Source organism: Zonotrichia leucophrys, chromosome 19, assembly GCF_028769735.1.
Source record: "Zonotrichia leucophrys gambelii isolate GWCS_2022_RI chromosome 19, RI_Zleu_2.0, whole genome shotgun sequence".
NCBI lineage: Eukaryota > Metazoa > Chordata > Aves > Passeriformes > Passerellidae > Zonotrichia > Zonotrichia leucophrys.
In genome coordinates this window covers 1,626,502-1,642,996 of record NC_088188.1, presented here as the reverse complement: position 1 = coordinate 1,642,996, position 16,495 = coordinate 1,626,502, and the positions used below count along the sequence as shown (strand labels likewise).

At 46.9% G+C, this 16,495-nt stretch overlaps 1 protein-coding gene across 7 annotated transcripts in view; it reads left to right on the top strand.

Moving 5' to 3' along the window:
* Positions 1–16,495, top strand: part of AUTS2 (activator of transcription and developmental regulator AUTS2) — a 794,855-nt gene that overhangs the window by 707,863 nt on the left and 70,497 nt on the right. For all 7 annotated transcript variants that reach the window (XM_064729514.1, XM_064729517.1, XM_064729513.1 and 4 more), the window contains one exon: positions 15,785–15,833. In XM_064729514.1, the coding sequence (XP_064585584.1) occupies positions 15,785–15,833 (49 nt within the window). The remainder of the gene's footprint in view (positions 1–15,784; positions 15,834–16,495) is intronic.

The following is a 16,495-nucleotide window of genomic DNA, read 5'->3' as shown; positions in this document are numbered from 1 at the left end:
AGCCCACCCCTGCCAGCTCACCTCCAGAAATGTGGCAACATGCAAATGATCCTGCAGAAGGCTCAGCATTGCCTCTGCACGGCCTGCTGACATGATGAATCTCTTTTTGTTCCTGCTCTGAAGCCTCACATCATCTCCACGTCCTCCGGGGTCGCTGCTGTGTGCAAGACAAGACCACGTTTTGTTCAGGCCCTGTGAAATGCAATTAGAAGCCCCTCCAGAGCCAGCAGGAGCTGAAGTTAAAAGGAGAGAGAGGGGAAGAAAGGGACCTCCCCGCTGGCCAGCAGTGTGCTGGCTTTGAAGTCCTGGGCCATCTTTTGTGTCCCCGCTCCAAGGGCCTTTAATCAGGACCTTTGCCTTGTCATTCGGGGGGGACAAACCCCACACAGTTGGTGGGGCTGGCCCTGTGTGTGCCAGGAAGAAAAGTCTTTGTCAGAAATTTCCACTGACCCAAGCACTTTGTTTCTTTGTCTCTCCCAGACGACGTTTGAACTAAAAAGAAGACCAAAACTCTTGTCTGTGCTAACAGTATTTTAATGGGGAGCCCCGGTGGCTTCTCGGAGCCTCCCTGCCAGGCCCAAGGCGGAGAGCAGGCCTTTGGTCTGGAGGCCTCTTAAAATAAAACCAGCTCAGGCAGCTTTTTATAACCTTCTTCTCTGGCTATGTCCTGGGTGATACAAAGAGCCTCACACCATAATATTGCAACGTGCTGCTAAGGAAAAATACTTCATCCTCATATTATGTAATGTTGTATAGACAGAACCTGGAATGGCGAACATCTTATTTTTGTTGTTCGCACAGCAGTGAGTCACAGATCAGCTAAATCTCCCCAAATAAATGGCCATAACCCCAAGCATGAGGCACATTCTATCAGTCTGACAGAGCTGGAGGCGCTGAGGTGGCCAGCCTGTGTCCCAGCCCCAGTGATGGACGGCACAGCCCCAGGGCGGCTGAGCTGAGATGACACAGGGCTGAGCAGGAATGATCTATTCTCTGTTTGCTGTAGCACTTTACAGATGAACAAAATGCTCCACTGAAATGCTGAGAATGATACTAAAATTCAGGTTGCCAGTGTTTTACTCATGAAGAATCTATTTGAGCTACTTTTTAAAGAGATTTTTATGTATCTGTTGCAGTCTCACTTTTCTATTGAATTATGTACACCCGGCCCCATAACTATCACTTTTATTCCTCAGGAAGAGGCATAAAATAGTACTCAGTGCTTTTTAAATGATATAAAATATTTCTAAAATAACTCTTCCTTCCCAGTTAAACATTATCTCCTTACCTATTTTTCCATTCGTTTCTTGATATGCTGCAGCTTTTTTCCTACCTTAAATCAGCTCCACTTTAGAAAAAGTAAACTCCTGAAAAAGGAGGGGGAAATGAGAAAGTTTTATAGGAACAAATAGATTAATAACTAATGGTGATGAGATCTGGCAGCCTTTCTTACAGGTGTGTGTGGAGAAGAATGTCACTGTATTATCAAAGCAGGTTAAAGTTTTATCACAGCTCTCGTGTGTTTTATTAGATTCTCAGAGCACACCTCCTCCAGTAATGCCTGGAATAATCCAGGCTGATCCCATAGATCAGCTGATTAACTGAACCTCAGCAACAATAGCTCAGCTTTGGTTTTATTTTTACTCTTTCAGCTTCCTCTTTATGACCTCCCCGTCACTCATTTGGATTTGTTTATTTTGTGTTCGTCCCTTCCTCCTTGTAGGGTTGAACAGTGATTTTGAAGCAAAGGCCAAGCCTTCATCCCTGCAGATCCTGCAGGTGCTCCATCCCATGGATGGAACGTTACCTTAGAGCAGGAATAATCCTGCCTGCTACCACAGGAACAACAACTCAGGGATATGTGCAACTGTAATTACACTGCTGAGACATTAATTACTGATAGAGACTCCCCAGTTCAGCTGTGACTCAGCTGTGCTGCCTTTCACCAGCTTACCTGTGTGTTTCTGCCTGGTTTTGCTCTCTCAGGAACTGAGCCTTGCAAAGGCTCTGTCCCTCACCCGGCCAAATTTATACAATGGTGCTGAAGTCTGAATGCCAGAGCAGCCCCATTAGGTTCAAAAAACCATATTTTTGTTAAAAGTTAAGCAGATATTTAAGTGCTTTGCTAGCTTAGGGTCAAAGTGTTCAGCACCTTGTTGGACTGTGTCTTACCTACCTGCTCATTAAAGATACATCAGACCAGCTGGCTTGTCTTTATCAAGCAGAGAGGTGCAGCCAATTGACTTTATGTGACAGCTAAAAGTGAAGGAGATCAAGGAAGCTTGAGAGACAAAGAAGTTAGGTTTTGTTAGAATCTTAAATGAAAGAAAAATAGCATTTGGCCAGCTGCTGAAAATTGTTTCTTACTGAAAATTGTGTCAGAAGGATTTTATTTTCCAAGGACTTTTGACCAGGATTTTTGGAGAGATTTGGATTTGTGGAGGTTGGATTGGGCAGAATCGACCTTGCTTATTTTGTTGCTGCCTTTTTTGTTGTGAGTGTGGTGGCCTTGCTCAGAGCTTTGAGTGCAGACTCCTGCAACCCAAGGTGAGCTTGCACAGAAGAATTGGGAGCCTCAGTGTGTTAGTGAGGCTCCTGCATCATTCTTACAAGGGATTAGAAACAGCAAAGTGCCTGGTGGGCTTAATACTGAGTGCAACTAGGCAAGCAATTTACAGGAGATCAGCTCTGTGGCCTGAGTCATCTCCAGAGATGACCAGGGAGGGATTTTCTCCTTTAGCCACAGCATTAGCTTGATAGTTCTCACAGTACAAATTATAAGGTCATTTGCATTTATATTCCTGCTAATGATTACATGAAGAAATAATTTGTTTTCAGCACAACACTGTGCCTGTGCTTTCCCTCATGCTGTGAGGTCAGCACCTGTGTGTGATGGACCCGTGGGTTCCACAGCAGGCAGCTGTGAGGTCCTGGATGGGGATCTGCTCTCACCAGAGGGTCAAACAGTGGAGAAAACTGGGCAGCCTTCAGTTTTTGGCACTACCTGCGCTGGCCTTGATTGATGTTCCTCCTCTGGGGAGTGGGAAGCTGCCATATCCTCTGTCTGCTGTTGTCTGTCCTGCCTCTTGGGCTGCAGGGACCTCTTCTCCCCTCTGCCTGTGCTGTTCCTCGTGCCATGAGACCCCTGCCAAAAGCTTTTTCAAGCAGTGAGTTGGTGCAGGGGAGATGTGCCAGCACCAGGAGCCCATGGAGCCCCAGGATGGTGGCCAAGGTGTGTTTCCTGAGAGGGGGAACAGAGACATCCCTCAGGTGATAATGGTCCCTGTGCAGGGGCAGAGCTGGGGTTCCCCAAGGACATGGGCTGATTTTAGGCAATTTTCTCTTACTTGATGCCCATATCAGCAGCTCTTGTTGTGAAATGAGAAGTCCCTCCTTCGCTGAGCCAGAGGTTTGCACAGGGAACTGCCCAGGTTCCTCCCATCACTTTTCCCCAGAGGAGGTGACTTTTCCTTCCTACGCCTTCTTTTCTACATCCTGAGTTTAAGATACAACCAGAAATTTCTTTTTTTAAATAAAAACCCAGCAGAAATCTAAACTGTGCAGGGTCAGGTTTACATTTTCCCTTCTAAGGCCCGTCAGCAGTAGATGGGTGTTTCTAGCAGCCCCAGCTATCAAAGTGTTCTGCAAGGAAATATCCCTGGTGCTAATTTCAGGCTCAATGAACTCCAGCACATATTTGTGATTTTCCCCGTTATGATGACATCAGGGTGGAAACACGAGGCTGGGGACTCGGTGACAGCAGGCAGCTTTCCTGCCACTGCTCATTTACTGCCTTTTTGAGAGCCAGATCCTAAACACTCGAGTATTAACATGATTTCAGCTCTTAAGTAAAACTAAAGAAGTCTTTTCATCTTCCCATTGAGTGACGAGCTCCTTAAGTAGATCACAAGCTTTCTGCTGCTTTGTCTGAGTGAGGAGAAAAACTTTAATTGTTCCCATCTTCTAGTGCAGGTATTGATTAATTAAATGTATTAGCAAAGATCTTGGCCTACTTTTTTGCACCATCAAACAAGTACTTAATGACTATATTACTATGAAAATGGCATTGCTTTAAAGCATTGCATTGGAGCCCCTTTGTACTTTGCTTTCATTTCTTTTTTTCTTTTTTTTTTTCTTATCCCATTATGAACAATAAAGTTTCTCCTGTTAATATAACACAGAGGAAGGGAAGGGAGCTCTCAGCTGAGGGATCCCATCTGGACCAGGCTGAGCTGTGGCATTGGGATGTCCCCAGGCAGGGGGATGTGCTGCCAGCTGGGGAGGCTCTCTGCAAGTGCAGGCAGGTCAGGGAGCAAATGTTAGATGGTAAATCTGTATAATTTACTCTAATTTAGCATTTGGTGGGTAGAAATATGAATATGACTCACATGCTAAGAGGGAGAAGGCAGGTTTATGAGGAGCAGAACTAATAGGTCTGTGTGAGATAAAGAACACTGCCTCCCACCTCACTTAATCTCTTTCTTCCTTTGGGTCCCATTTGTAGAATCTCATTTATTTGCACTTTTATACCTACCTGTAGGTCTGCCTCCTTCCATCTCACAGCCCTGTGCTCACCAATGTGTATCAGAGAATCCCAGGATGGTTTGGGTTGGAAGGGAGCTCAAAGCCCATCCAGTGCCACCCCTGCCATGGCAGGGACACTTCCCACTGCTGTCCCAGACTGCTCCCAGCCCTGTCCAGCCTGGCCTTGGGCACTGCCAGGGATCCAGGGGCAGCCCCAGCTGCTCTGGGCATCCATTCAGCCCCTCACCACCTTCACAGGGAAGAATTTCTTCCTAATTTCCTGTCTAAATCTACCCTCTTCCAGTAAAGCATCCCCTTAGCACATCCTACATCCTGCACAAGGCTCTGTGTTTTGCACACTGAATGGCAAATCCCATCAGTCTGCCCCAATTCACAATCACTGTCAGGGCTCCATAGTGCCATCAGGTTTGAAATGCATCCTCTCCTATTCTATCCAGGAGTTCTTGCAAATCCTTCCTTTTCCTGGTCTCCAAGTGCACCTGGAGTTGGTGTTGCTCAGCCTCTCCAGTTTGCACCTTGCCAGGCTGTGAGGTTGAACAAAATGCTTTCATTTTACGGCACTCTGAGCATTTGTACAAAGTTGTTAAGATCTGACACCAATTTGATGCTTTCAGTCTTGATGCTTTTACCCCACCTATCTTTGCCTGTACCTGCCAACGTGTGCCAGCCAGGCCAGCAACCAAAGCCAGGCAGGGCCTCACTGCCTGCAATGACAAAGCATTTCTTGCTGCAAAAAGAGTGTTATTGCAGAACACTTCATAAACTGTAAATCTGGAATTAAGGCTTACCATTTTATAGTACCAGCATTGGGAAGTCCCATGTCTATAACTAAAATATGTGCCATGGTGACGATAACACTTGGGTTTTATGTAATGCTGAAAGTTGAGGTGCAGAGAAATGAAATGAGAGCCCAACTGCCTTCAACACCAGGGGAAACCTGAAAATACACCCACAGCTGGCTGCTGGTCCACAGCTGCTGGGCCACACTCATACCTAGAATAAAATGCATATTAACAACCTCTGCAGACAGGGAGGCTGAGGGCTGTGCTGCACAGGAGTGACTCGGGTCCCATGTTTGGGTGGAAGGAGTGGAGAAACACAGTTGAGTTGCTTAAAATAGCCAGAAAAGGACCCCTAGTCCTTTCTTGCCTTGTTCCCTTCACATTCACAAATGTTCATCTCCGTCTCTCCTTTTTTTCCATCCTTCCTAGGGGCGATGACTGACAGATTAATATATGTCTAGCTACGTGTCTTAGAAATCAAAAGGAAGGTGCTGTCAGAATCGCTTGTCAGAAAATGAGATTAGGCACACTTGTCATTTGCTGAGGATTGCAGTCTTTCAGAGATAAGGTTGCATTTAATGAGTGTAAAAAGCCTCCTTGTGAAAAAGGGGGTGGTGCAGGAGAGAGAGAATGATTATTTTTCTGGTGTCAGCTGAGTGCTTTATCATATAACTTGATAGCGTGGCACCCTGGCAGGCACTGATAATGGCTGCTGGGGCTATTGCACCTCTTCAGCTGCTCTGCAGCTTCAAAAGTGATGACTTGTTACCTGCTTTTAAACTCCTCTTGGATGTGGAAACCCACTATCCTGGGGGAAAGAAGCAAAAGCGTGTACAGTGTGTTTTAAAGAAAGACCTGTGAAAACACACAGCATAAAGGGAACGTGCTAAATGTATAGCCACTTTCCCCAGCAAACTAGAAAGAATACTCAGCGGGTTTCGGTGAAATATGGAACTTGTCTGACAAGTGAAGGATAACTAATGAGAAACAGAGCTGTATCCCACTGAAACCAATTGTGTTTTGTTATGGAAAATATTTATCAAGCCTTTTTTTTTCATTTGTTGGTTCTCCTAACAGCGCCTTAATAACTCCTCTTATGTATGTGATTCGGTTTCTCTCATATGCATCTCAGTTATTTAAATATCTGCAGTGGGGTGGGTGTTTTTTGGTTATCAATTGGATATTATCATCTTGTACATGAATATTTTAGGTGAATGTTTCATTCATCAAAGTAATGGTCATTCTTTTGCCAAGTTAATGCCTTTGCATGGTTTAGAAGCTGGCTAAAGGTACAGATTTATTGTTCATAGTCTACTTTCTCAATATGAGCTGACAGTCAAAAATGGAATTTATCTGTTCAGCAGAAGAGCCCCTACATTAGCCATGTTTTTGCAACAGTATTTCTTGCCTTGGCACACCTCTTTGAAAATTATCCTTGGAAGAGGAGATTTCTGTCATATATTCTTCTCATCAAATGAGATGTGATTTTCATTATTTTGCTTGAATGTTAGAAAATGAAAGAAATTACTTGATTGGTTTATGGTGCTGATTCAGCATTTTCTGGACTAAAAATGACCTGGACGACAGAATGGGATTACAGCATGCAATAATGGATGCTTTATTTGGTGATAAGAAAGTCTTTTCTTCTGACTGAGAAGAAGAGAATGAAAAATATTTCTCTTATTAGGTGATTCAGTACCCAGATATTGACAGACAAATTAATTTTAAATACTTCTTCAGTTGCAGAATGTGCTAGCAGGCAAAAATTAGGGAAGGATAATGGCCACAGCTTGAAAGTGGTGCATTTATGAAGTGCACAACCGAAGTGCTGGTGGATGGGGAAGAATTTATATTTTATCCTCTTACCCAGAGATAGGATCTTATGTTCCTGGTTAGACTGCAGGGTGGATAGCAGCTCAGAGCCCAGAGAGGTCTCCAGGAGCTACATCCAGCCAACCCACGCTCCCTGGTCTCTTTAGTAACTCAGAATTCAAACCCCAGGAAGGGTTTTAGAGGAAGAGATAAAATGCAGGCATTTTCTGATGGAAAAGTTACAGCCAGGATTCCCACTCCTCGTGGTGGTTGAAGGGAAGGAAAGATGGCTGTGGTGTTCATCTGAAGGATTTCACATTGTTTGGAGGAGCCTGGGGGAGAAATGGCTTCACACATGTCGGGCAGTTAGGATTTGACTTTGGTACAGTGCCTGGGTTCAGAAAATTATCCACCCTCCCCAGGTGAGCAAATCTGGGCTAAATTCTGTCCTCGGAAGCAGTGGAGACCACTTAGTATTTTATAGGGCCAAGCTGTAAGGATAGGGAAGAGAGAGCAGCCCTATTGTTCCCCGAGCCCCAGTTTTTATCTTTGTTTCCATTTGAAACCCTAATCATAAAACTGCCTGCAGAGCGGTTGCCTTGCTGTTCCTCTAAATGAGAATTCCAGCTTTTATGCTAATTCAGTTTCAGGTTTCTTTGAACCTGCAGTTTATGGGCCTCTGCTTAAAACTGCAATCTGTTCTGCATAAAAGAAGGGATTACAAAGGGGTTTAGTTTTGCAAATGCTGCAGAAAAATAAAAATAATAAAAAAGTTGCACTGTCATTAATATGTTCCTGCAGAAGTTTTCTGCTTTGTCAAATGAAAAGCATTACTTACATGGGGATTTACCCAAGATGGGTAAAAATCAGGATGTTCTACATCCAGAGCTCTGTTCCCTCGGAAAGGGGCATTTGCTGATTGTGTCCCCTGTCCCCAGTGCCCTGTCCCTGCTGAGGGGACACTGAGGGAGCATCACTGCCATGTGATGTGTTGGTGCTCGCCCTGGCTGCTCCCAGACATCCCCCCAGATCCAGCAGAACCTGCTCTCACCACCAGTTCCTTTTCCTGGCATCTCTCATGACCATTTTAAGGCCACACCAGCGGTGATTTTGCTGTTGTTGAGGAGAACAGATCCTTCTCCTGCACCTCTCACACTGCTGGAGTTTAAGCACCTTCTGAGTGGGACATCGTGCCGTGGCTTGCTGTTCACAGCCATAAAACTCTGCTGACAGCTCCCTAAATTCTTTTCTTGGGGAAAGGATCCTGCATGTCTTATCCAGCAATAGGCAAAATCTTGTATGTTTTCAAAGCATTATGGAGGGCTTTATAAGGCACCGTAATCACGCTCCAAAGTCAGATACCATGGTGTCTTCTGGGAAGGTTAGCAACTTAATGGAAACATAAATGTTTCCAGGCTTTGACAGAATAGCAAAGAATTGGAATATCCACTTTTCATGTTGCCAGGAAAAAAGAGCTGCAGAACCTTCCAGGTGAGGTGAGGTTTGCCATAAATAATTTAATCCAATATAATCTGCTGTAATTTCAATATTCGTTTGCTTCTTGTGCCAGAGATGGATAATTCTTTGGAATTACTCTATGACTTGGAAACGAATGTCTGCTTCCCTGCCTGCTGTCTGGGCAGCTTTAGGTCATTTTAATAAAATACTTGGATCTGAAAACCTCTTCCAGAGAGTGAAAGATCTTGAAATTACTTTTGATCCAAGTTCAATGCACTTCATTTGGCTGTTGTTGTGGCAGAAACAAATGTCGACGCTGACAGAGACCACAGACAGATGAAAAAAATTCTGGCAAGGTCCCACATAGATAAGAGACAGAAGGTTTCAAAAACCTATCCAGGCATAACCTAAAGCACAGGAAAGTATTGTCAGGAGGGGGGAAGCTTGATCCAAAGGCATTGAAATCACTGCAGGGAGGAGGGGTCCCTTTGATTTAATTTGGCTTTGAGTGAATTTCTGAACTCCAAATTTCTCATTCAGAATTGAGGAGGGGTCCCTTTGATTTAATTTGGCTTTGAGTGAATTTGTGAACTCCAAATTTCTCATTCAGAATTGCACAATGCATTTTGTCCATGTGTAATTTTGTAGCAGGAAAACAGAGGTCCTCAATTTATCTCTAAGGCATGAATAATGAACATAATGAGGCCCAGAGCCCTGCCAATAAACCCTCACAGCCCCGGGGAGATGAGCAGGTAAATGCATTTCTGATTCTGTGTGTGCTGAGATTTCAGGTGTGGCATGTGGTTAACATTGGAAAAATCCAGTACAGACAAGCCTGTTGTTTAATCCAGGCTAAATGTATCAAATTAAAGTGTTGTGAGGAACCTGGGCTTTAATTAGATCCGTTCTTACCATGTCAGGATGTGGAAAGTCTTGACCAAGGTGCTCACAGAAAATGAGCTGCCACACCTTGGTTCTGTGCATTTAATTGCTCATTCACCTCGGTCCATGGAGTCCCCAAGTGCTGATAGTGCAGAGAACACTCTGTCAGCCTAATGCCCTTATCAATTTAATTTTGGTGGGACTGGAATCTGCACTCCAGCAATACCCATGGCCAATGGGCTGCAATGGCTTTTGGCCACTGCCCACTCTTGATTCCAGAGACCGGACCTGGAGCCATTTCTATTTTGAAATGAAAACCACCTCTCTGACAGCACAGAGTTATCTTTGCAGTATATATTTATTAGATGCAAATACATATTCATTAGATGCCAAAACCTGTGAAAATTTAGCAGCCAAAACCCATGCTCAGTTTTGGTGTGGAAATGTGGGGATAACCTACTCAGCTGGACAGTCCTGGAGAGCTTATTGGTAATTGCCATACCAGGATCTGAGGTTGGCCACAATTCTTGAATTTTCCACTGTAGACCACTTGTCCCAGTTTCACCAAAGTGTTCCCACCCTGGATCAGCCGTGGCACGAAAGCACAGTGGTGTCTGTGGCCCTGCTGTGACTCTGGAGTTGTGCTGGCTGTGCTCATCTCCTGTGAGGCATTATTGCTATTTGTACATCTTCCCACCCCACTGTCCCAGCAGAAACCACCACAGCCAGTGGGACTGCACCTCAGATAAGAATCTTGGAGAAGCCACTGAAGGGGAAAACTTAAATGGATTTTTAAATGGATCATATGGTGATGGAATGAGGAATGAAGGGGAAATATTTCCATAAAATCCTGTAGTTCTACACGGGTAACTGGTAGGCGTTCTTTCTTAATTATGGCACTGGTGCTTGTGTGGAGAGTCAGATCCTGATTCCCCCTTCCTGGCTCTGGTGTGAACACTCAGATCCTGATTCCCCCTTCCCCTCTCATGCTGTGGGATTTGCTCAGGGCCACCAGAGTCACTGCAGCCCCTGCACCCTGTCACTGCTGGGGAGAGCTCAGAGCCACCTGGATGCTCTGGGGCCAGGAGAAGGGCAGTCCCTCATCACTCCATGTCCCGAGGTGAGCTTGGAGCTGAGAGCCAGGACATACATGAATCTTTGCAAGCTGCTGTTGGATTTTGGGCACATAACTATAATCCTGGCTCAGGTAAGGCTGAGCAGGCACACACAGCTCTTGCTCTGCACTCGTTTTCTGGCTGGTAAAGGTAGTTCCCATCTTTTCCTTAGGAGAATCACCTCCTCCAGGCTGAGCTCTGCCACAGGAGTTGGAGTGAATAGGACTTGTCAACCTTGTTTCTGAGGATTTAGCTCAAATTCAAGTGGAACCCACGGGAGTTTAATTCCATTAGCACTCCTAGCCCGGTATGGGATTGAAACCCATTTCCAGGTTTGAAATCTTGAAAACACTCCCTGGGCATGGTCTTGCAAGCCCGTAAATCCCCTCTTAGCACCTATCTCTTTCCCAGGAAACATCTCACCGTATGCAGCTACTGTGCCAATGTGCATAACTGCCTCTCATCTTCCCAGGAAACATCATTTGGCTCCGAGTGCTGTGCTTCAGTGAATAATCATTTATATCATCACGTATCTGTGCGTTTATTTTCGCGGTGGCCATTACTAATGGTGTGCTGCACTTAAGGAGAACCTGCAGCGAGCGGGAAATCCACTGCCCGTTGACAATAATGTTCAGTGCTGGAAGTAGTCAGGCGAGTGTCTGGACGGGGGGCTCAGAGAGAAGGCAAAGCTCAGAGATCAGCCGGGGTCCCCAGCAGGTCACCCTGCCTGCAGCTGGGCACACTGGCTTTTCCCGCTTCAAAGAAAAAAAAGAAATAAATAAATAGAAAGAAAATTAAATTTCCGTTAAAACCAAAAAATTGCTAAATGCAATACGATGCTTTCGATCGTGTTTTCATCCCGCGGAGCTCTAGCGAGTGATGTTCGTGTAGCTATCGCGACCGATGCTCGTGTGCGTGTGCCGCCATCCCGGGGCAGGGGGGACTGTCCGGCTCCGCGGGTTGCTCGCACCGCGCCGGGTGCAGCGGAGGAGCCGCTGTCGGAGGCTCGGCGCAGCTCCGCGGGCTGCTGGGGCCGGGGCTGGCGGAGGGAGCGCGGCTCCCGCGGAGCCTCCCCCGCCCGGCCGGGCCGCCCCCGCCGCGGGGACCCCGGCGGAGCGCGGGGCGGGGCCGGCGGAGGGCGGAGCCGGCGGGCGGCGGCGGCGGCTCCGGGAGCGGCGCGCAGTGCGGAGCGGAGCCGGGCGGGAGAGGGGTCCGGCTGGCGCCTGCAGCCGGGCCGGGCGGAGCAGAGCTGAGCACAGCGGAGCGGAGCCCCGCGGGGATTACAGGCTTGCGAGGCTGTTTCGCCGGGGCCGGAGGAGCCGGGGCCGGGCCGCTGCCTCTCCCCCATGGAATTCACCTGAGCGCGGCCGCGACGGGAGGGACGGCGCCCGGCGGGAGCCCGCTTTGGCTCGGGAGAGGACGGGCATGACTTTTTAACCAAAACAAAACCAATCAGCCCCTCAAACGCCCCGGCAAACAGCGGAAGAGAACCCAAAAAGCCGCGCGAAGGAAGGGACGCGCAGCCGCCGGCGCTGGAGCCGCGGAGGGAGGGAGGAGGCGCCGCGGCCGCACCGCCCCGCACCGCCCCGCACCCGGAGGTGCCGCCGCTGTCCCCGGCCGCCGCCGCCGCACATGGTTTTCTTTGTCCTGCTGCCGCTTCTGTAGCGCCCGCTCCGCGCTCCCCGCACGCCGCGCTCCGCTCGCTCCTGCCGGGAACCATCTTGCGGGAGCGGGGAAGGGGTCGGCGGCCCGGCGAGGATGCCCGCCCGGCGGCCCGCGCGGCCGGCCCGCGGAGTCGCTTCCCCGCGCAGGATTAGTTGGGGTTTGGCCGCGGGACGCTGAGAGCCGCGCTGGATCGGAGTTGCCGCACTCGCCCGTCCCTCCCGCACCGCCATGAGCCGCGGGCCGGCCGCCCCGCGGAGCCCCCGGACAGCAGGTAACCACGGGCCGGGCTCGCTGCGGCTCCTGCGGCGGGAGGGAGCGCCCCGGGCCCGGGCAGCCCGGACGGGCCGGGCGGAGGGGGCGGCGGGGCCGCGCTGGCTCCGCGGGCAGGTGCGGGGCCGGTGCAAGTGCCGCGGCCGTGCCGTGCCAGCAGTGAGTCAGGCTGCGCTGTCTGGACAGGAAATATTTTAGTCATTCATCCCCTCGAACGGCAGCGCATTCCTTGGTGAGGGAAAAATACTCTTTGGGTCATTTTTTTTCTGTGTGGTTGGTTGGTTTTTTTTTTTTTGTCTTTAAGCCCAGGGATTGCTGAGTTGTTTCATTTCGCGGTGAAAAGGATTAAGCTGCGCTTGGTAACAAGGGGATTTGTAAGGGAAAACGGCCCGAGTGCGAGGAAGGGAACTGTGTGTCAGCAGCTCCGGCTCCGTGCAGGAGGAACCGAGGGGGCTCCTCGGGCACAGCGCCTCGGATAACCCGGTGCTGTCCCCAAATGTCACGGTGCCAGCAGACAGTGCTCATCAGCTGCTCCAGTGAGACCTGGAAGATCGGGATAAAGGGGAGCGAAGGAAGAGTTGTTGGTGGAAGGGAAGGGAGAGCCGAGCTCCTCGCCGCCGCGGGAGCATCCACGTTCGGCCACATCGCACCAGCGTGCACATAAAGGCACTTTGTTGTCTGCGCCGATCCCTGTCAGTGCGGAGCGGGGTTTAGTCAGCACTGCACAGGCACCGAATTTCACCCGTCGGGGGTAGTGCTGAGTTGTTGCAGATTTTTGAATCAGTTGGGTTTTTAGTTCCTTTAGTGTTGTTGCGTGGTGTAACTGCCTAGCTGTGGGAAAATAATAGTTGTATGGAAATTGATACACTGCGTGTTCGCCTCTGTATCACCGGTACATCACCCTAATTGCTATTTTGTATTTAAAATCCAATTTTTGTGTGAGGAAACCGGCAGGCCAAGTTCATCTCACCGCTCCAGCCAGCGTTTGGGTTATTTTCTCGGTATCTCAGCGTGGTTGTTTCAAGTTGCTCTTCCATTCAGTTGTGTGTGGTCAGTAATGCAAAATGAGCTTCACTCTTGGACGAGCTTTTTCTTTGTAAAACAATTCCTTTTTTAGATGTATGTTACGTGGATAATGATCTGCCAGGTTGCTCCGGAGCAGTCCCCGGGCAGGCTGCGTTTTGTTCGAGGTGTGCCCCTTCCAGGTGGCACAGCCCTGTTTGTCACTGGGGTGTGCGATATCACAGGAAAAGATTGCACCTGAAAAACCATGGCTTCAAAAACAGTCTCTTGGTTTATGCTTGGCATTAAAGCACACTTCTTAAAAAAGATGTTTTCCTCTTTGTAGCTTAGGAAAATCAACCGTGGAGCTTCCCTGTGCTGTTCGGTTTTGAAACAGTAAAATAAAGTAATAGCTGAAACTGTAAGAAGTTTGTTCGGTTTTTAAAATTGGATTTTCTTTCTAAAAAGAAGGACTGGTTCAGTGAGTTTTGACTTCAGAGAAAAGCTGCATTTGAGAAGACAACAACAGCTGAAATTCACTGGGAAAGATTCTTTTTAAGCAGGCTGATTGGCAAGGGTAGGAAAGCATTGAGCCTCTTGTTGGAGTAACATTGGGCTGCTCTTTAAAGCACATGGCCCTCTTGATCTCTTCAATTTGTGCATTATTCACATATTTTCATTAATTTAGAGAAAGTCGTCACTGCTTAATAAATCCATCATTGGGTAATAAATCCAGTGTTTACAAGGTATTTAGTTGAGGCGAAATTGCACCAGCTCAGCTTTCAAATAAGCCAGCAGTAATCTTGTAAAATTTGTCTCGAAGTCTGAAAAAAAATACAGCTATTTTTAATAATTAATCATAGAAATCTTGTCTGTCACTAACTTGAGGGCAAACAAATTTTTTCAGTATATTCCTACACTGTAATGCACGGTCTGAGCCATGTCTCACTCATTTATCGGGAGTTTCACATCCAAGTTTTTAGTGCAGTCAAGATAGCGAACATATTTGTTGATTGTCTGGTGATTTTTATCTGGTTTTGAATTGAGAAATTCCTTCCCTTTCACAAAAAAACCCATAGCCTGCTTTCCAGTGTTTTCAATTATTGTTCCTGAATCCAGCAAGAAAACAGTTTCTAGGGAAAAATGAAAATGTTTCTCAAGTGTTACATTTTAACCCTGTTTGCGGTGTTCTGCTCCTGAGCGCGTTTTCCCTGTATTTTCCAAGAGCAGCCTGGTTCTCAGTAGGGCTGCTTTCAAAATTGAACAGCTCTGTGCTTTTTTGGGTGCTTTTTGTGGGAGAAGTTTGAGCTGTAGCTGCCTGTGTGTGTTTTGTGTGTGTTTGTGCCCAAACACAGCAGCACACAACAGCAGAAACTGAGTGTTTGGTGCTTTTGGTTTCAGGGTGTTTGCAAAATGAACATTTTCAGTGTTCCTTCCCTGCCTGGTTTTGTGCCGTTGGAATTTCTGAAAGGGGGAGATGAATGGTTTTGTGTGAAACTGAAATAAAGCTTTTTAAATGGGTAGAGAGCTGAGCTGGCACCCTGGCATAGAAACAGCAGGAATAGACAAGCTACTAACACAATATTAGGGGGAAAAACCTCCCTGGATAAAGGTGGCTTGATGAAAAAGAAAAGGTTTATTAGTTTACACAGTGAGGTGTCAAGAAGCAGTTATTCTGAGGAAGGCAAAGCTGACGTGGAAATATTCACTGATCCTGACACTCTTTCTTTTTCAAAGAGTTTGCAACAGCAATTTATGAAATTACTAACCTAAGTTATCAACGCTGCTTTGAAGGTGGTAAAAATCAAATGTTCACACAGCAGGGATCCCAAAAATACTTTAAAAATTAATTAAGAAATCTGCAGTTCTGGAAATTCCTGAGGCTGGGCTGTCTGGTTGGAAACCGTGACTCTTCTGCATCGCAGAATCAATGTCGGAATGTATCGGATAATGGCAGTACAAAGATACACTGTCTGTGCAGCTAATGTTGAAGAAAAACCCCATTTCTTTATGAAATAGAATCTTTCCAAAGAAATATCTGCACTGCAGGGCGGCGAAGCACAGCCAAACAGCACCACCTCATGGACACGGCCTCGGAGCCGCCGCTTCCAGCGCCCCTGGTTTTGTCTCCTGATTTGTTTCCCTAAAATATACACACCTCTGCCTGTGCATAAATACCCCGTGCCTTGGAAATCTATCACTGCTAGAAAATGTAACTTCTTTTTTTTTCTTCTTTTTTTATTGGTCTTTCAGGCATCTGATGCCAGCTCTGAGAAACTGTTCAACGCTGTCACAAATAAAGGTAAGGTTGCAATTCACATCCCAAACAGATTTATTTTCCTTTTTTCCCCACACGTTTCTTTTCATGGCAATTTCAATGGGAGATGAAATGTAACTTGTCTTGCAGAAATGTCGCAATCAGCTTGTTAGTGCTTTTTATGTTTCTCTGGGTTTCAGACGTGTTCTGTATGCTTGGTAATTGCTTTGCTTAATATAAAATATAGGCTTTAAATAATGCATTGCCTGCCAGGTCAGAATTAATTTAAATAACAATATTAGGGAATAGTTTATTTTACAAATGGCTTTAATTTAAGCTCATTTAAATAACTGTAAGAGTTTTCAAAATGTTTTAACTTGATTGTTACTCATCAGCTCCATGATAGACGTGGAATTATGAATAGCCAATTTGCACTGCTGACAGTAATAACCAGCCAACGTTTAGTATTCACAGGATAATAGTCATAAACCATGGCTTACTGTGCTGTGTGCTTTCTGTGGAGTTAATAAATGATAGAGAGGGCCACATTTAAATATTCAGTATCCCATTAATTTCTTCCAAACAGCAATCCAAAGACAGAGCTGCTAATGATATAACAGCACATTAAGGGAAAGCTTGCCCTAAATCAGCGCCCGTGAGCTGCCGTGTGGAGCTGGGCCCTTGTTAGAAAGCTTTGGGGATCCTTT